The 20,912-nt window shown below is 48.0% G+C and overlaps 2 protein-coding genes across 2 annotated transcripts in view; one reads left to right on the top strand and one right to left on the bottom strand.

The window, feature by feature from the left end:
• LOC149443005 (uncharacterized) overlaps window positions 1-20,352 on the bottom strand; it is a 111,928-nt gene extending 91,576 nt beyond the window's left edge. Inside the window, exons 1-2 of the mRNA XM_089655963.1 lie at window positions 20,295-20,352; window positions 11,159-13,011 (exon numbers count right to left, since the gene is read on the bottom strand). Coding sequence (XP_089512089.1) covers window positions 11,159-13,011; window positions 20,295-20,352 — 1,911 coding nt within the window. The remainder of the gene's footprint in view (window positions 1-11,158; window positions 13,012-20,294) is intronic.
• Window positions 1,805-4,344, top strand: LOC149443006 (uncharacterized). Its single transcript, XM_089655985.1, has one exon. The coding sequence runs from the start codon at window positions 1,882-1,884 to the stop codon at window positions 3,028-3,030; it is 1,149 nt and encodes a 382-aa protein (XP_089512111.1). The 5' UTR covers window positions 1,805-1,881; the 3' UTR covers window positions 3,031-4,344.
• Window positions 20,353-20,912: the final 560 nt, after the last annotated feature.

Genomic DNA, 20,912 nt, shown 5'->3' with positions numbered 1-20,912 from the left:
CAGGGACAAGATTGTAGACCTACACAAGGCTGGACTGGGCTACCAAACTATGGCCAAGCAGCTTGGTGAGAAGGTGACAACAGTTGGTGCAATCATTCACAAATGGAAGAAACACAAAACAAGTGTCAGTCTCCCTAGGTCTGGTGCACCATGCAAGATCTCACCTCGTGGAGTGTCAATGATCATGAGAACAGTGAGGAATCATCCCAGAACTACACGTGAGGATCTTGTCAATGATCTGGGACCACAGTCACCAAGAAAACAATTGGTAACACACTACGCCGACAAGGACTGAAATCCTGCAGTGCCCGCAAGGTCCCTCTGCTCAAGAAAGCACATGTCCAGGCCCGTCTGAAGTTTGCCACTGAACATCTGAATGATGCAGAGGAGGACTGGTGGGAAGTGTTGTGGTCAGAGGAGACCAAAATCCAGCTCCTTGGCATCAACTCAACTCGCCATGTTTGGAGGAGGAGGAGGAGGAATGCTGCCTATGACCCCAAGAACACCATCCCAACTGTGAAACATGGTGGTGGAAACATTCTGCTTTGGGGGTGTTTTTCTGCTAAGGGGACAGGACAACTGCACCGCATCAAAGGGACGATGGACGGGGCAATGTACCATCAAATCTTGGGTGAGAACCTCCTTCCCTCAGCCAGGGCATTGAGAATGGGTGGTGGATGGGTGTTCCAGCATGACAATGACCCAAAACACACGGCCAAGGCAACAAAGGAGCGGCTCAAGAAGAAGCACATTAAGGTCCTGGAGTGGCCTAGCCAGTCTCCAGACCTTCATCCGATTGAAAATCTGTGGAGGGAGCTGAAAGTTCGAGTTGCCCAATGTCAGCCACCAAACCTTAATGACTTGGAGAGGATCTGCCAAGAGGAGTGGGCCAAAATCCCTCCTGAGATGTGTGCAAACCTGGGGGCCAACTCCAGGAAACGTCTGACCTCTGTGATTGCCAACAAGGGATTGGCCACCAAGTACTAAGTCATGTTTTGTGAAGGGGATCAAATCCTTCTTTCCCTCATGAACATGCAGATCCGTCATCATTTGTTAGATGCATTTCTGCTGAATTTGTTGTTGTATTCTGTCTCTCAGTGTTACACCGAACATTCCATTGTTAGACCGATCATTTCTGTGTGAGGGGCGAACATTCCATTGTTAGACCGATCATTTCTGTGTGAGGGGCGAACATTCCATTGTTAGACCGATCATTTCTGTGTGAGGGGCGAACATTCACAATCAGCAGGGGAGCAAATACACATTTCCTTCACTTTAGGCCTTAATTATTTTCCACCCATTTCCTCCCAGCTGGACATTTTATATCGGATGATGTGATTGGAGCACAGACTTTTACATGGTGATAATAATGTGATAACATCCTCCAACTTTGGACCCTTAAACAGAAAGTGATAATGAGGGAGGAGTCAATACCCCAATGATGGTGGTCTTCAGGATCAGTCCAGTCTTCATCTTGGTTGTTCTCCCCCCATCCTCACTCTCTGACCTCTGGTGGGGCTCAGCCCCGCTGTTCTTCATGACTAATTCATGGACTAAATAAGGAAGTGCAGTACTTCTTGTGTTGGGAAGATGGCGATGATTGATAGAGGGGGTGGGGACCCTCGTCCTATAATCCCCTCATCACTGTCCCTCCTATAAAAGACAGTTCTGGTTGTTTCCTCACTCTCTGACTAAGGTCCATGAATAAAGAAATGACCTGGTAGGAGATCAGAGGGGCCATTTCCTAGTTCCCTTGAGGGTGGAATTGTAAGCTCCTCAGAGACCAAGCTGCCTGATGTGGGCGGAGTCCTGGTTTGGGGAACCAATCAGCTCCTGTCTAGTAATCCTCTTTGTCTTTGTATTTTAGTCCATGGCCGGGAGATGAGGAAAACCTCCGAGGATTGTCTCACTTTGTCTCCAGACTGGAAAGTAGAAGATGAGGACATCACACAGTATAGTCCAAGAAAAAACCCGGCTCCCTCCAATGTCCATCCGGCACCACCCAGTGTAGATGGACCATCGGATTCCTTGTATCCTGAGGAACCTCAGACAGTGCGGGACCGGGCCGGCCTTCCAACAGGGAAGAGGTTCTCCTATACTGAGTGTGGGAAGGGTTTCCATTATAAATCCTATCTTAATAGGCATCAAAGATCTCACACGGGAAATAAGCCGTATTCCTGTCCTCAGTGCGGGAAATGTTTCCGTTTTAAATGTCGTCTTAATGAGCATAAAACATCTCACACAGGAGAGAAGCCACATTCCTGTCCTGAGTGCGGGAAATGTTTTTCACGGAAGTACAATCTTTCCAGACATCAGAGATCTCACAAGGGGGAGAAGCTATTTTCTTGTCCTGACTGTGGGAAATGTTTTGTAGCAAAATCAGATCTTGTTAAGCATCAAAGATCTCACACAGGGAAAAGACCTTATATCTGTCCTCAGTGTAGAAAATGTTTCTCAGAGAAGTCTGGTCTTAACAGACATCAGAGATCTCACACAGGGGAAAAGCCATATTCCTGTGCAGAGTGTGGGAAATGTTTTTCAGACAAGTCCAGTCTTTACAGACATCAGAGATTTCACACGGGGGAGAAGCCATATGCCTGCCCTGAGTGCGGGAAATGTTTTTCAATGAGGTTCCATGTTTACAGTCATCAGAGATCTCACACAGGGGAGAAGCCACTTTCCTGTTCTGAGTGCGGGAAATGTTTTTCTGATAAGTCCAGTCTTCGTATTCATCAGAGATTGCACACAGGGGAGAAACCATATTCCTGTCCTGAGTGTGGGAAATGTTTTTCAGAGAAGTCTAATCTTCACGCACATCAAAGGTCTCACACGGGGGAGAAGCCATATGCCTGTCCTGAGTGTGGGAAATGTTTTTCACAGAAATCCAATCTTTACACACATCAGAGATCTCACACGGGGGAGAAGCCGTATGCCTGTCCTGAGTGTGGGAAATGTTTTTCAGTGAAGTCCCATCTTTGCAAACATAAGAGATGTCACACAGGAGGGAAGCCACTTTCCTGTCCTGAGTGAGGGAAATGTTCCTCACTGAAGTCCCGTCTTCCTGTACATCAGGGGTCCCACACAACCCTGGAGGTGTATTAGTGCCTTGAGTGCGGGAAATGTCTTCTAGATGAATGTTGCTGGACATCCCAGCTCTCATGTGGGGAAGAAGCACACCCTGATATACACCTCAGATATACTCCATGGCTGATCTTCATCATGGAAGAAACAGTTCATAAGGAGATTAGAGGCCGCCAAAGACATGGATGAAGTGTGGGACCGGGTTGGCTATTGATAGCAGCTCAGTGGTTAGCCCTTCTGCCTGGCAGTACTCGGGTCATTGGTTTGAATCCCAACCATGGCACCACCTGCCTGGAGTTTGCATGTTCTCCCTGTGCCTGTGGGGGTCTCCTCCAGGTACTCTGGTTTCTTCCCACATGCCAAAGACATGCTGGTAGGTATATTGTCCCCTAGTATGTGTATGTATGAATGTGAGTTAGGGACCTTAGATTGTACGCTCCTCGGGGGCGGGGACTGATGGGAATTAACAATTTATGTATAAATGGACAGTGCTATAGAAGTACCTGTAATAAATATGGAGTCATCACCTTTCATTGGCTGAGTATATTTATGGTGGAAGCTTTCACAAACACTTAGAGGTTTAGTTAAAAAAAAAAAAAGTTTGAAGAATGTGAGTGACATTCGCCCGGCCATGACGAATATTGGGCATACTTTATTTCATACTCTGATTCTTTTGGCTCCATCTAGTGGCCATAATGTGGTATTGTGCTGCTGTTATTGATTGCTGTATTTCAGGAAAAATCCCCCATTATGTGCAATAGATGGAGGGCAATGTTATTACCAGGCTACAGCTAGGGGGAGCTCTAATGTCACCCCAGCAGAGTGATCCCATCTAGCCCACATTAACCCTCTCACTGCCAGAGCTGTTTCTGCATGATTTTGCACACATGGGAAAATGCAGATTTTGGTCCTGAAGATGAGATAAACCCCCAAACATCTATTCTGTGACATCAGAGGCCCTGGAGAATAAAATGGTGGTGATTGTTAAGGTGTTCCCCGTACACAGATTCCCCTTCATATCCGCCTTTATTTCCTCCTTTCCCCCATTTTCTATGTTGGGATCTTTTCTACAATACTTTGTTATAATAATGGAACACGTTGTGTATTGTATTGTACACCAATAATAATGACTCCGCCCCCACATTCCAGACAAGGGATCTCCCTGACCAATCGGATTTCTGCCTTTACTGTTTCATGAATTTTTGTTTCCAATCTTGTTAAAAGTGAAATTCTAATAAAAAATGTATTGAATGAAAAACAAAATGGTGTGTGTGTGCAATGATGACAAAGCTGTGTATCCAGAAACGGCTGGTCGGTGACACTTCCATATACAGCCCAATGAAGTGACAAGGAAGCCCTAGAACCCTTTGGAGGAACCCTGGCTGAGAAAGGCTGGACTAGGCAGTCACATATCTCTGCCCCCCTTGCAGGGTTCCCAACCCTCCGTGACTTTTATTACTGACACAACATGAACATTTACTGACGGAGGACATGTTTTACTGACATCCTGAAAAATGACAGAACTCCTGTTAGGATCATTATTATTATACAGTATTTATATAGCACCAAAGGGTATGCTTGGCGCTGTACAGTAGCGGGGGGGACAGAACATGAGACAAGACAGTAACAGTACAATACACGAGGGGTTCGAGGGCCCTGCTCTTTCCAGCTTACAGTCTAAGAGGGAGGGGAAGGTGGTACAGGAGGAGATGGCTGTGGGGGATGGAGTGGTGGGAGGAGTGGAGGAGGTTAGTTGTTAGGTGAGGTCAGGTGTTAGGTGAGGTTGGGGTAGGCTTCCCTGAAGAGGAGGGTTTTCAGGGTGCGCCTGAAGGTGAGGAGGGTAGGCGACAGTCTGATGGATTGGGGTAGGGAGTTCCAGAGGATGGGGGAAGTCCTGGAGAAGTCCTGCAATCGGGCGTGGGAGGAGGAGACCAGGGAGCTAGAGAGCAGGAGGTCCTGTGAGGAGTGGAGGGCATGGGTAGGGTAGTATTTGGGTATTAGGTCAGTTATGTAGTTTGGGGCGGCGTTGTGAATGGCTTTGTAGGTCAGAGTTAGCAGTTTGAATTTGATGCGTTGGGCAATCGGGAGCCAGTGAAGGTATTGGCAGAGGGGGGAGGCAGATGTGGAGCGGTTGGTGAGGTGGATGAGTCTGGCCGCTGAGTTTAGGATCGACTGGAGTGGGGATAGCGTTCGTTTGGGTAGGCCTACACTGACCACTGATATAAGGGGGTCCTTCTCCCATTGGTCCTCAATGTAAGGGACCACTACACTGACCACTGATATAAGGGGGTCCTTCTCCCATTGGTCACCAATGTAAGGGACAAATACAATGACCACTGATATAAGGGGGTCCTTTTCCCATTGGTCACCAATGTAAGGGACCACTACACTGACCACTGATATAAGGGGGTCCTTCTCCCATTGGTCACCAATGTAAGGGACCACTACACTGACCACTGATATAAGGGGGTCCTTCTCCCATTGGTCACCAATGTAAGGGACCACTATACTGACCACTGATATAAGGGGGTTCTTCTACCATTGGTCACCAATGTAAGGGACCACTGATATAAGGGAGTCCTTCTCCCATTGGTCACCAATGTAAGGGACCACTACACTGACCACTGATATAAGGGGGTCCTTCTCCCATTGGTCACCAATGTAAAGGACAAATACAATGACCACTGATATAAGGGGGTCCTTCTCCCATTGGTCACCAATGTAAGGGACCGCTTCACTGACCACTGATACAAGGGGGTCCTTCTCCCATTGGTCACCAATGTAAGGGACCGCTTCACTGACCACTGATATAAGGGGGTCCTTCTCCCATTGGTCACCAATGTAAGGGACCACTACACTGACCACTGATATAAGGGGTCCTTCTCCCATTGATCACCAATGTAAGGGACCACTACACTGACCACTGATATAAGGGGTCCTTCTCCCATTGGTCACCAATGTAAGGGACCACTACACTGACCACTGATATAAGGGGGTCCTTCTCCCATTGGTCACCAATGTAAGGGACAAATACAATGACCACTTGGGATGATCTCTGGGTTTAGTTGTCGGAGAGTAGGGATGAGACGACAGTACAAACCAAACTTTGCCTGTTCCGGTCCCGTGTTTTGCAGGAGCCGATCATCACATATAGAAGAGACATTTCTACCACCTCTATATATAACTAGGCGTGTCCATACTGGAGATTTCCATTTAGTTTGGATACATTCGTTCATTGAAGAATTTAATTTACTCCCCTTCGTTATGTTGGCCCAATTCATCTTCAGGATTTGTTTTGTATTTCCAGCATTTGTTTTGTATATTCGTTGGTTCGGGTGGATTTGATAAAGTTGGTGTTTTTTCCAGAATATTGCTGTACATCTCAATCTCTGAAAATGAGATTTTCATACAAAAAACAAATTGAAACCAAATGTACATTTATATATAACAGCTTCCTGCACTGGGGCCTAAGGAAGCAACGGATACTTGTAACTGCCAAATCCCCAGGAATCAGTGATGTCATTGGGAATCCCTACCATGTAAGGAAGGGGGTGGGGATAGCAGTGACATCACTGACTACATATGGCCACTGGTCACATTTGGACAATTGTCAGGAGCATTTAGCACTCCTGCTCCATCACTGCTGCTGGTCTCATTCCAGCACCCTGGTTTTGAATGTGATACATTCTCCCTGTCTATCTGTCCAGCTGAAAGTTGATGGATGTTGCCAGTTTCTGGGTGGAGACCAAACTTGATTTAAGCCAGCCAAGCCTGCAGTCCCATGCTTTTGATATTGTGTTTTTAACACATGCTCCAATCTCCCTGTTTGTCTGCCAGTTTAGATTCCCTCGTTGACGACCTCGGATCAGATATCTACTACTCTCTGACCTCTGCCTGTCTTTTGACTATGGATCTGACCCCGAGTACCCTGAACCTTGCCTGCCTTGTACCTGGACTGTCATTGAACCAATCTCCCTGGCTGCCAACCTCAAGTCCCTTTTTTCTGTGCTCAGTTCACACCTGCCCCAGCATGGTAGCCAGGCACTATAGCATTGTGTATAAGTCCTGAGAGTAACTAAGCTTGCCTTATGGGAAAGGGGGCGGCTTTAGGTAAAGAACACAGAAGCCATCTGTAGTGTGTGACCACCTGTGTTAGGGGTGAGTGTGACATTATCACAAGTCTTTAACAAGAACGTGTTTCTGTGAAGATGGACTCTACACAGGATCATGTATTTGCTGAGGATATATGCAAACTGACACTCCAAGTCCAGGAACTGTCTGTACATGTAAACGCACCTCCAGCAGGAATGCAGGAACCAGAGCCCAGGGTTAACCCGCCTGATCATGTTTCTGGTGACCCGACATGTTTTCCAACTTTAAAAACAGTTGTTTACTATGCTTCAAGCTCAGACCACACTCTTCTGGTTCTGAAGGACACGGGTTAACCTTGTTGTTACATGGTTGCAGGGGCCCCAGTCTTGGGCTTTTAGTCTCCTCACAGATGACCCAGCCTGAAGGTCAGTTGGGTTTAATCAATGATAATCCTGACCGTGCCCACTCAGCAGAAACTAACCATCAGGACAAATACATCGCTGAACAATACTGTTCTGATTTCCACCACTGGTCACCTGACTCGGGGTGGAAGGACCCAGATCCAAGAAGCCGGTTCAGGTTAGGCCTATCCTTTATCCTCTGGGGAAAAGGCTAGAAGATCTCAGGGCCTCTGCTTATACTGTGAGGACCATGGCCACTTTGTCACCAGCTGCTCCAATAAGCCAAGAAAAGGGCCCTTCCCCTGAACCTTTAAACTCTATTTTTAGGGCCCCGTCTAGTGCTCTGCTTATTCTACCCCCTGGAAAGCTGTTTGCTCCCCTCCACCTTAGGCTTACAGTGCTTTCAGAGGCATATCCAGCTAAGACGGCCGAGCTCCCAGGGAGTAATAAAACCTTTTCTTTGGTTTCTCGTGGGCTTTAGTGGCCTCTCTCCATAAGGACTCCTGTTTCTGTGTAAGAGCTTGCAGAATCTGTGCTCACTATAAGTCCTCAAAAGTCCAACACTCTGGATTACCCCTTCCTTTGCCTGTCCATAAACACCCTTGGATGCATGTCCAGGCTGACTTGTCCTCAAGGTCTGCTGCCTTTACACCTGATGTGGTCTAGTCTGTCTCTGCACCTGATGATGCGGTCTAGTCTGTCTCTACACCTGCTGATGTCATCTAGTCTGTCTCTACACCTGCTGATGCGGTCTAGTCTGTCTCTACACCTGCTGATGTCCTCTAGTCTGTCTCTACACCTGCTGATGCGGTCTAGTCTGTCTCTACACCTGCTGATGCGGTCTAGTCTGTCTCTACACCTGCTGATGCGGTCTAGTCTGTCTCTACACCTGCTGATGCGGTCTAGTCTGTCTCTACACCTGCTGATGTCATCTAGTCTGTCTCTACACCTGCTGATGCGGTCTAGTCTGTCTCTACACCTGCTGATGCGGTCTAGTCTGTCTCTACACCTGATGATGCGGTCTAGTCTGTCTCTACACCTGCTGATGCGGTCTAGTCTGTCTCTACACCTGCTGATGCGGTCTAGTCTGTCTCTGCACCTGCTGATGCGGTCTGGTCTGTCTCTACACCTGCTGATGCGGTCTGGTCTGTCTCTACACCTGCTGATGCGGTCTGGTCTGTCTCTACACCTGCTGATGCGATCTGGTCTGTCTCTACACCTGCTGATGCGGTCTAGTCTGTCTCTACACCTGATGATGCGGTCTGGTCTGTCTCTACACCTGCTGATGCGGTCTAGTCTGTCTCTACACCTGCTGATGCGGTCTAGTCTGTCTCTACACCTGCTGATGCGGTCTGGTCTGTCTCTACACCTGCTGATGCGGCCTAGTCTGTCTCTACACCTGCTGATGCGGTCTAGTCTGTCTCTACACCTGCTGATGCGGCCTGGTCTGTCTCTACACCTGCTGATGCGGTCTGGTCTGTCTCTACACCTGCTGATGCGGTCTGGTCTGTCTCTACACCTGCTGATGCGGTCTGGTCTTTCTCTACACCTGCTGATGCGGTCTAGTCTGCCTCTGCACCTGCTGATGCGGTCTGGTATTTCTCTACACCTGCTGATGCGGTCTAGTCTGCCTCTGCACCTGCTGATGCGGTCTGGTCTTTCTCTACACCTGCTGATGCGGTCTAGTCTGCCTCTACACCTGCTGATGCGGTCTAGTCTGTTTCTACACCTGCTGATGCCATCTAGTCTGTCTCTACAACTGCTGATGCGGTCTAGTCTTTCTCTACACCTGCTGATGCGGTCTAGTCTGTCTCTACACCCGATGATGCGATCTAGTCTGTCTCTACACCTGCTGATGCGGTCTAGTCTGCCTCTGCACCTGCTGATGCGGTCTAGTCTGCCTCTGCACCTGCTGATGCGGTCTAGTCTGCCTCTGCACCTGCTGATGCGGTCTAGTCTGTCTCTATACCTGCTGATGCGGTCTGGTCTGTCTCTACACCTGCTGATGCGGTCTAGTATGTCTCTACACCTGCTGATGCGGTCTAGTATGTCTCTACACCTGTTGATGTGGTCCAGTCTGCCTCTGCACCTGTTGATGTGGTCCAGTCTGCCTCTGCATCGCATTTTTGGGACTTTCAGTAACCGGGCCTCACCCTACTGCAACTATATCTGCTGAAACCTGTCTAAGAAGTTCCGTCCAGCCTTTGGGTAAACTGCCTCATTCAGCCATGTGGAGCCCACAACTTTTTCTTCAGGCCACACTGCATCCAGCCTGCATTCAGCTTGACTTCAGTACCATGTCACCTTCTATCCAACCTGATGTTACAGGTTCTCTGCTGTCCAGTTTGGCTTCATAAACTCTCTGCCTGCTAACCAACCTGACTTTGCTGATCCCCTGACCAGGCGCAGACTGACAACTCATGGGGCCCCCAGACAATAGGGGATCATGGGGCCCCTGTGTCCTTGCCCAAACTCAAAAAAGCCAATGAAAAAGGTACCACGGGCATCTCATGGGGCCCCCTACTGACCCCGGGCCCTCGGGCAGTGCCCATGTTTCCAAATGGTCAGTCCACCCCTGCCCCTGACCATTGCTCAGCATGCTGGTCCTTTGTTTAATGCCCAGCCTGATGGTCCTATGCTGGATGTCCAACATGCCTTTAAGGGATTATTGGCCCCTTTTCAGATGGAGGTTAATGTCAGGAACGTCTAGTGCCCCCAATCCATCACAACTGATGGTCTCATTAAAGCATCCTGGTTTTAGCTATGATGCAGCAAGTCTCTGGGTGGAGAATAAATCTGATTTAAGCCAGCCAAACCTGCAGTCTCATGTTTGTGATAGTGTGTGTAATACACGTTTAAGCTCCCTGTCTGTCTGTCCTGCTCTGCTGTTTGGATTCCTCTGTTTATGACCTTGGATCAGATATCAACTGCTCTCTGAACTTTGCCTGTCTTTTGACCAGGGATTGGACCCTGATTACTCTGAATATAATCTGCCTTGTCAATCAAATGTTGCCAAACACAACAGCGCTCAAATCTTGGTGCTTTACAATTCCACACGTTATCTGTCACTTGATGAGGTGCAGCCCTCCACAGATGGGGGAATCTAGGAACTGTCAAAGACAACACACAAGAGGGTGCATTACCGTAATATCACATTTATTACAAGATCACAAATGGAATCTCACAAGCCGACCACCTGTGTTAGAGGTAAGTGTGACAAGACCTCCAAGTGTTTGTGAAATCTCCCACCACAAAATGTACTCAGCCAATCCCAGGTCAGGACTCCATTTTTATTCTTCTCCTGCCATCAATGGCTGACCCAGTCCCACACTTCATCCATGGCTTTGGGGACCTCTGATCTCCTTATGAACTGTCTCTTCCATGATGAAGATCAGCCATGGAGTATATCTGAGGTGTATATCAGGGTGTGCTTCTTCCCCACATGAGAGCTGGGATGTCCAGCAACATTCATCTAGAAGACATTTCCCGCACTCAAGGCACTAATACACCTCCAGGGTTGTGTGGGACCCCTGATGTACAGGAAGACAGGACTTCAGTGAGGAACATTTCCCTCACTCAGGACAGGAAAGTGGCTTCTCCCCTGAATGAGATCTCTGATGTTTGGAAAGATGGGACTTCTGTGAAAAACATTTCCCGCACTCAGGACAGAAATACGGCTTCTCCCCTGTGTGAGATCTCTGATGTGTGTGAAGACTGGACTTGTCTGAAAAACATTTCCCACACTCTGGACAGGAATACAGTTTCTCTCCTGTGTGAGATCTCTGATGTCTGCAAAGACTGGAATTCTGTGAAAAACATTTTCCGCACTCTGGACAGGAATACGGCTTCTCCCCTGTGTGAGATCTCTGATGTTTGTGAAGACTGGACTTGTCTGAAAAACATTTCTCGCACTCAGGACAGGAATATGGCTTCTCACCCGTGTGAGATCTCTGATGTGTGTGAAGACTGGACTTGTGTGAAAAACATTTCCCACACTCTGGACAGGAATACAGCTTCTCTCCTGTGTGAGATCTCTGATGTTTGCAAAGACTGGAATTCTGGAAAAAACATTTACCGCACTCTGGACAGGAATACGGCTTCTCCCCTGTGTGATATATCTGATGTTTGTGAAGACTGGACTTGTCTGAAAAACATTTCCTGCACTCAGGACAGGAATATGGCTTCTCCCCTGTGTGAGATCTCTGATGTTTGGAAAGAGTGGAATTCCGTAAAAAACATTTTCCGCACTCTGGACAGGAATATGGCTTCTCACCTGTATGTGATATCTGATGTGTGTGAAGACTGGACTTATTTAAAAAATATTTCCTGCACTCAGGACAAGAATACGGCTTCACCTCTGTGTGACATCTCTGATGTTTGGAAAGAGTGGACTTCCATGAAAAACATTTCCCACACGCAAGAGAGAAATATGGCTTCTCCCCTGTGTGAGATCTCTGATGTGTGTGAAGACTGGACTTGTCTGAAAAACATTTCCCATGTTCTAGACAGGAATATGGCTTCGCTCCTGTGTGAGATCTCCGATGTTTGCAAAGACTGGAATTCTGTGAAAAACTTTTTCCGCACTCTGGACAGGAATATGGCTTCTCCCCTGTGTGAGATCTCTGATGTTTGTTAAGACTGGACTTGTCTGAAAAACATTTCCCGCACTCAAGACAGGAATATGGCTTCTCCCCCGTGTGAGATCTCTGATGTGTGGAAAGATAGGACTTGTCTGAAAAACATTTCCCACACTCTGAACAAAAATATGGCTTCTCTCCTGTGTGAGATCTCTGATGTTTGTAAAGACCGGATTTAGCTAAAAAACTTTTCCCACACTCAGGACAGGAATACAGCTTCTCCCCTGTGTGAGATCTCTGATGTGTGTGAAGTCTGAACTTGTCTAAAAAACATTTCCCACACACAGGACAAGAATACGGCTTCTCTCCTGTGTGACATCTCTGATGTTTGGAAAGACTGGACTTCCATGAAAAGCATTTTCCACACTCAGGACAGAAATACGGCTTCTCCCCTGTGTGAGATCTCTGATGTGAGTAAAATCTGGTCTTCTGTGAAAAACATTTCCCACACTCTGGACAGGAATACGGCTTATACCCCGTGTGAGATCTCTGATGTGTGTAAAGATGGGACTTCTGTGAAAAACATTTCCCGCACTCTGGACAGGAATACGGCTTCTCCCCCGTGTGAGATCTTTTATGCACATTAAGATGGGATTTAGAAGGAAAATCCTTCCTGCACTCAGTACAGGAGAATCTCTTCCCTGTTGGAAGGCCGGCCCGGTCCCGCACAGTCTGAGGTTCCTCAGGATACGAGGAATCCGATGGTCCATCTACACTGGGTGGTGCCGGATGGACAATAGAGGGAGCCGGGTTTTCTCCTGGACTATACTGTGTGATGTCCTCATCTTCTACTTTCCAGTCTGGAGACAAAGTGAGACAATCCTCGGAGGTTTTCCTCATCTCCCGGCCATGGACTAAAATACAAAGACACAGAGGATTACTAGACAGGAGCTGATTGGTTCCCCCAAACCAGGACTCCACCCACATCAGGCAGCTTAGTCTCTGAGGGGCTTACAATTCCACCCTCAAGGGAACTAGGAAATGGCTCCTCTGATCTCCTACCAGGTCATTTCTTTATTCATGGACCTTAGTCAGAGAGTGAGGAAACAACCAGAACTGTCTTTTATAGGAGGGACAGTGATGAGGGGATTATAGGACGAGGGGCCCCACCCCCTCTATCACTCATCGCCATCTTCCCAATCACATCATCCGATATAAAATGTCCAGCTGGGAGGAAATGGGTGTAACAAAAGAGAATCCATATTATGTGTATATATAGCAGTGGGGGGGAGAGCAGAAGTCAGGAGTATGTAATGTACAACAGAATATATAGTTCAGGGGTCAGGAGTGTGTAATGTACAACATAGAGTATATAGTGCAGGGGTCAGGAGTATGTAATGTATAGCAGAGTATATAGTGCAGGGGTCAGGAGGATGTAATGTACAACAGAGTATATAGTGCAGGGGTCAGGAGTATGTAATGTACAATATACAGTGTAATGGTCAGGACTCATAATATTAGTATTCAGTAATCAGTGGAAGCTTAAATGTTTACTGTAGACAAGTTGCAGAGATCCCACACCGCTGCCTCCCATCTCCTGAGACTGCACTCAGTGACTTGGGTCTGAGACACTACAGACATATCCCTCCACCCGGCACAGCCAGCAGATAACAGAGCAAGGAACCCTGGGAGAATTGTTCTGTCAGAGATCCTGTTAGCCCCAGGATAAGGGGTAGAAGACCCAATACACATGTCCCAGGTCAATCAACACCTATTGTGAACATCAACATTTTGCTGCCAGCTGAACCCCAGAACCTCCATAAATCCAGTCTAGATACATAAATTGTGTCTGCAGCACAGAGAAGGAAGATTATCCGAGAGAAATCCAGGAATACAGGACGGGGAACACAGCTCAGGAAAGTGACCAGGGGATTACAGGCTGATATCACCCAGTCCCCGCCCTACTCTGGACCAATCAGTGAGCAGTATGGGTGGAGGAATGGATTTAGTGTTCATGACCCACCTGTGCTGATCTCTGTAGGAGTGTCCTCCTCTATAAATGTCCCCGTTATTCCATCCTCCTCCATAGACTGCTGATCATCCCTCACATACGCCTCTTCTTCTTCTGCTTTCACCTCAAATTCTATATCGATTGGATCTCCACTCTAAATCAAGGAAATGAGAGAAAATATCATCTGTAAAATATAAGCTCACATAAAAAAAAACAAAAACCACACATCACCTTTACAAGTCCATATTCTAGCTGCTCCATCCCACCAACCTTGTAATAGTGAGGGATGGTGTGACCTTCCTGTGTGGAATCCCGGGAATACAGAGGACGGGGACATCTCTCTGGTGGGTTCCTGGTATTAGGTGGCTCCATCATATCCTTGTGTCCTTCTGAAAACTCCTCCATCACTCCATACTCCTCATCCTCCTCTTTATACTCTTCTTTAACATCAATATTCTCATCCCCGAGGATTCCACTCTGAAAGATATAATAAAACATTCATTGTAACAAACATGCTGTGTATAAATCACAACTACCAATAATTGTCATCATCTACCTGATGATGGTGAGGGATGGTGTGACCTTCCTGTGTGGAATCCCGGGAATACAGAGGACGGGGACATCTCTCTGGTGGGTTCCCATGACTGGATCCATCTGTAGGAAACACACACACTGACTGAATCCATTGTTTCTATGTGTTTATCAGATGATGGGGGATCTAAGTGGATCCTCCGTACTGCTCTCTCCTTTACAATAAAGTCTCCTCTTACCCGGTGATGTGAGGGGCGGCTGATTGTCCATCATGACGTCCTTGTAGAGATCCTTGTGTCCTTCTAAATACTCCCACTCCTCCATGGAGAAATAGACAGTGACACCCTGACACCTTATAGGAACCTGACACACACAATGATACAGTCACCATCCAGACACATCCCTTGTCTGTTACTGGAGAATGTCCCAGAATTCCCGGCACCGCTCACCTCTCCTGTCAGCAGCTCAGTGATCTCTCTGGTGACTTCTAGAATCTTCTTCTTCTTTCTCTCTTCTATCAGGGAGGGAGGTGGAGGCAATGTGATGTCATATGATCTCCAGACTTCACAGGAGGAAAACTCTACATCTGAACACAAATAGTCACATCAAATGATATTCCCAGAATCCTCCTCACCTCTCCATTCAGGTCTCCATTTTATTAAAGCCCCACTTCAGGCTGAGGTATAATTCCCCCCCACAGGACCCCCACACTACGCAGGGTATAGGCTTGTTGCAGCATTCTGATGTCATTACATACAACGCAGGACCAACAGTCCCACTTTACATGTGAGGATACCAAGGGGCCCCACATCCTAAGAGCATCAGAAAAATGTCAGATGGAGGGACATTGGGAGGAGGAGCTGTGTGGTCAGTGTGATGTCATAGGATTCTCTGACTCTGGATGGAGGGACATTGGGAGGAGGAGCTGTGAGGTCAGCATGATGTCATAGGATTCTCTGACTCTGGATGGAGGGACATCGAGAGGAGGAGCTGTGAGGTCAGTGTGATGTCATAGGATTCTCTGACTCTGGATGGAGGGACATTGGGAGGAGGAGCTGTGAGGTCAGTGTGATGTCATAGGATTCTGTGAATCTGGATGGAGGGACATTGGGAGGAGGAGCTGTGAGGTCAGTGTGATGTCATAGGACATATAGACTCTGGATGGAGGGACATTTGGATGGGGAGATTTGAGGGGTCCTCTATATGAAGCTCCCATGCAAACCAAATCCTTGTTCCTGGGTGCGTCCTACCTCTCCTAAACTGAAGAGTGACCTTTGACCTTTACCATCCAGAAATCTGTCCGGAATCTGTGGAAGTAAGCTGTCATGTGATCAGGTGACGTGCGGAGGAACGGAGTGTAAATAGCAGACAATTGTCTCCAGAGCCCCTAATGGTGGGGATGGATTTGGCGACGTGTTGGTGCCAAGTTTCCTCCCCCCAGGGTCACTGCAGGAGTGGAGAAAAGCTGTGTAAGAGGATATGGAGGAGAGATGAGGAGGAGATCCAGGAATCAGGAGAAAGGTCAGGGCAAGCAACAGACGAGCGCATCCAAGAGACCAAGCCGGGGTCACTACACAGAAAATCAATCCAAGGAAACAACAGGCAGGACGAGGAATAGCAAGAAGGAGCTGAGAGACAAATGAGAATATTGCTCAGCCAATGGGAGATGATCTCAGCATGACTTCCATCATGAAGGAGATGAGGGGGAGGGGAGGAAGTCACTGAAGGTGACCATAGATCCATGGAAATTCAGCTGGTTCAGCAGGGATCGCACACATTTCCATCCATGTGTGGCCACTGCCGGATAAAAGCCACTCCCCCAGCGGCTGCAGCCAATAGCTTCAGTGCTGATCTGTGTATTCTGAGAGCGGAGGAGTCCCCCCATTGTCAGAATACAAGAGTGCAGCGGGGAGGATTCCCCCATCCACCTCCAATGTGTGGATGGGGGAATCACTTCAGTTTTTATGGTCATCCCGCTGGCTGAACGATAAAACTGAACCATGTAGGCCAGCTTTGGGAGCAAATATATTATCATCAACTCCTCCCCCTGAAGGGGTTCATCTACATATTACCTCCTCTGCTGCCAGATCCAGGAATGTGGACTCTCTGCTTCCTCATTCATAGAACTTCCTGTCTGTACCTGACATCACTTCCTGCCTGTACCTGACATCACTTCCTGTCTGTTCCTGACATCACTTCTTGTCTGTCCCTGACATCACTTCCTGTCTGTCTTCCATAGAGACTTCCTTTCTGGGTAGAAGTGAGATCCCCACCTTGTGGAGCTCAGAGGAACTGCAGCCCCGAGAAGCGTCTGGTAGTGTGACCCCGGCCTTGTGCTGGGTGTGTATGGACTGTAGATCCTTATAGAGGGGTCACCTCCACTTTCACCAAGGGGGACAGAAATATATGACTGCTCGGGGGAGGGGTTTTGGCCCCTTTGATTTTGCAGTAACATTGATTGCAGATTTAGTCCTGTAGAACATCTGGTATATGGATACAAAGCCCCCCAGCTGGGAGTAAAGGGTGGAAATGGCTGGTGACCCCCAGATTTGGGCAATGATGTCATCACTATAAATGGATAAAACCCGCGCTATGTGTAACAACTCCAAACCTACAAAAACCTTCTAGCGGACTGCTGCTGTAACAAAGGGAAGGATTCCCCGTCATCTAGAAGAGCATTATGTGTCACAGCGCTGTCCTATTGTGTGTGCACAGAAATCATCACAAATACACTACAAATATGTGGAGACATTCAGAGATAAAGAGCTCGGGGCTCCAAATCCTATTCTCTGCACATCCACTGCTTCCACTTTACACCCACTTCATTGGTCTTATGGGGTTTATCAATAAATGAAGGAAACTGAACCGTGTGCAAATCCATCCACAACATAAAGTGCTTTGTGCTCAAGATGCTGCTCCCTGCAGATCCACTGCTTCCACTTTACACCTACTTCATTCATCTCATCAGATTTGCTGCTATAGGAAATCATTTAAAATGATCACAAAAACAGCTAATTGGCCACTAGGATTACTTTTACATGAAAGCCGCCCACCAGCTAATAAACCAGCACTAGAATGATGCCTGTAGCTGCAAGCATCCTCCCGGTATAACCACTCCAAGTCCAGCGACGTTCCAGTACATTGCTGGTCCATGTTGGACATATATGTACCAGCAGAGAACACGGACATACGATGAATCGGGTCTGCGGACCAATATGACTGCAATTCATTCTTTTCTGTAATGTCCATGTTGAGGGTTCGGCCCAATAAGTTTTAATTTCATAAACGGTGATAGAGTTCCATGTGAATTGTGTGACAAGAGCTGAATTTGGGTGTCGCCATGTATTGTGGTGTATAAATTGCCTTGGCCCACAATTGGTACAAATCTTCTGTGAAGAACAGTGGAGGGGCTGAACACTAGTGCTGGCAGTGACCGGGCCGATCCGGCTAACACTGAGTATTGGGGACACTATACAAAGCCGGCACTAGTATAGTTCTGTTCATGATCAATATATTGATCCATACAAACACTATACTAGTAATGGCGGTGATCAGCGACCTATAGCGTGAGTGCCACAGTGTGCGGCCAATCTAACGCCAGCTGACCCTGGCTGGGAGGGGCTTACTGACCCTGACACTATGTGATGTCACTAGTGGCAGGAATACAGTGATCAGTGATACATTCTATATACTGACACTGTAGTAATGGGACTGGCTGGGTGATAAGGTGTGGTCATGGTTCCCTACCTACACGGGATGGGTGATAAGGTGTGGTCATGGTTCCCTACCTACACGGGATGGGGAATAAGGTGTGGTCATGGTTCCCTACCTACACGGGATGGGTGATAAGGTGTGGTCATGGTTCCCTACCTACACGGGATGGGGAATAAGGTGTGGTCATGGTTCCCTACCTACACGGGATGGGTGATAAGGTGTGGTCATGGTTCCCTACCTACACGGGATGGGTGATAAGGTGTGGTCATGGTTCCCTACCTACACGGGATGGGGAATAAGGTGTGGTCATGGTTCCCTACCTACACGGGATGGGGAATAAGGTGTGGTCATGGTTCCCTACCTACACGGGATGGGGAATAAGGTGTGGTCATGGTTCCCTACCTACACGGGATGGGTGATAAGGTGTGGTCATGGTTCCCTACCTACACGGGATGGGTGATAAGGTGTGGTCATGGTTCCCTACCTACACGGGATGGGTGATAAGGTGTGGTCATGGTTCCCTACCTACACGGGATGGGTGATAAGGTGTGGTCATGGTTCCCTACCTACACGGGATGGGGAATAAGGTGTGGTCATGGTTCCCTACCTACACGGGATGGGGGATAAGGTGTGGTCATGGTTCCCTACCTACACGGGATGGGTGATAAGGTGTGGTCATGGTTCCCTACCTACACGGGATGGGGAATAAGGTGTGGTCATGGTTCCCTACCTACACGGGATGGGGAATAAGGTGTGGTCATGGTTCCCTACCTACACGGGATGGGTGATAAGGTGTGGTCATGGTTCCCTACCTACACGGGATGGGGAATAAGGTGTGGTCATGGTTCCCTACCTACACGGGATGGGTGATAAGGTGTGGTCATGGTTCCCTACCTACACGGGATGGGGAATAAGGTGTGGTCATGGTTCCCTACCTACACGGGATGGGGAATAAGGTGTGGTCATGGTTCCCTACCTACACGGGATGGGTGATAAGGTGTGGTCATGGTTCCCTACCTACATGGGATGGGGAATAAGGTGTGGTCATGGTTCCCTACCTACACGGGATGGGTGATAAGGTGTGGTCATGGTTCCCTACCTACACGGGATGGGTGATAAGGTGTGGTCATGGTTCCCTACCTACACGGGATGGGGAATAAGGTGTGGTCATGGTTCCCTACCTACACGGGATGGGGAATAAGGTGTGGTCATGGTTCCCTACCTACACCGGATGGGGAATAAGGTGTGGTCATGGTTCCCTACCTACACGGGATGGGGGATAAGGTGTGGTCATGGTTCCCTACCTACACGGGATGGGTGATAAGGTGTGGTCATGGTTCCCTACCTACACGGGATGGGGAATAAGGTGTGGTCATGGTTCCCTACCTACACGGGATGGGGAATAAGGTGTGGTCATGGTTCCCTACCTACACGGGATGGGTGATAAGGTGTGGTCATGGTTCCCTACCTACACGGGATGGGGAATAAGGTGTGGTCATGGTTCCCTACCTACACGGGATGGGTGATAAGGTGTGGTCATGGTTCCCTACCTACACGGGATGGGGAATAAGGTGTGGTCATGGTTCCCTACCTACACGGGATGGGGAATAAGGTGTGGTCATGGTTCCCTACCTACACGGGATGGGTGATACGGTGTGGTCATGGTTCCCTACCTACACGGGATGGGGAATAACACTCATGATAAATAATGACACAAACATTATTGATGATATACTGGAGAGGAACTCTAAGGACATGGGGTTGCTAAATACTGAGACCAGAGCTATTAGAGAACAGCTGGAGATGCAGAATTAGCTATGGAAAGCATGAGTGCTGCTCTGACAGGTCTGTGTGAGATGACAGAGGACATCTATCAGTCAGCGATACGCCAGTAGGAGGAGCTCGAGCGGCAGCACAATGACGTCATATCCGGCATTGACGCCATCTTGGTGCACCCGGATATATCCACACATGCAGTACACCCATGCTGTAGTGGAACTAATGCTGTGAAAACATCTACAGATGTGAGTAGATCCGTCTTTATATTTTAACAATAAAAGGTTTCACACTATATCGGATTTTCTTACTTCATTGGGGACGAGTTTGGAAGGTCATTGGCCCTGAGAAGCAGGAGAGTTCAGGGGAGACCCCGGTACAGAGGAGGAGAGAGTCCCAACATTACTACTAACAAGGAAGCTTTCCTGTGGAACAGCAATACTGCAAGGCTCATTGGCCCTGTGGGGTCGGGGCAGGAAGGTGAGGGGGCACCCCAGCCACTGAGGACTGTCACTGATTGGTTGCACATCTGCATGAAGATCATAATTATTATCATGAATTGATTCTTTCCATTAAGGACACTTTATTATTGTGTTGTGCATGCCACACACTATGAAGGGGTTTATGCCCCCATGTAGCATGTATTGAGGGACACAAGGACTATTGCACTTTATAGGCCATCTGGAATATTGGGGTTCTATTTACTTCTATACACTTATGTGTTTCTAT

The sequence above is a fragment of the Staurois parvus genome, unplaced genomic scaffold (genome assembly GCF_062004578.1).
Source record: "Staurois parvus isolate SC_StPar_1 unplaced genomic scaffold, SC_StPar_1.0 ptg000879l, whole genome shotgun sequence".
In the NCBI taxonomy this organism is placed as follows: Eukaryota; Metazoa; Chordata; class Amphibia; order Anura; family Ranidae; genus Staurois; species Staurois parvus.
Note: the sequence above shows the minus strand (reverse complement) of the source record. Positions and strands in the feature narration are given on the sequence as shown.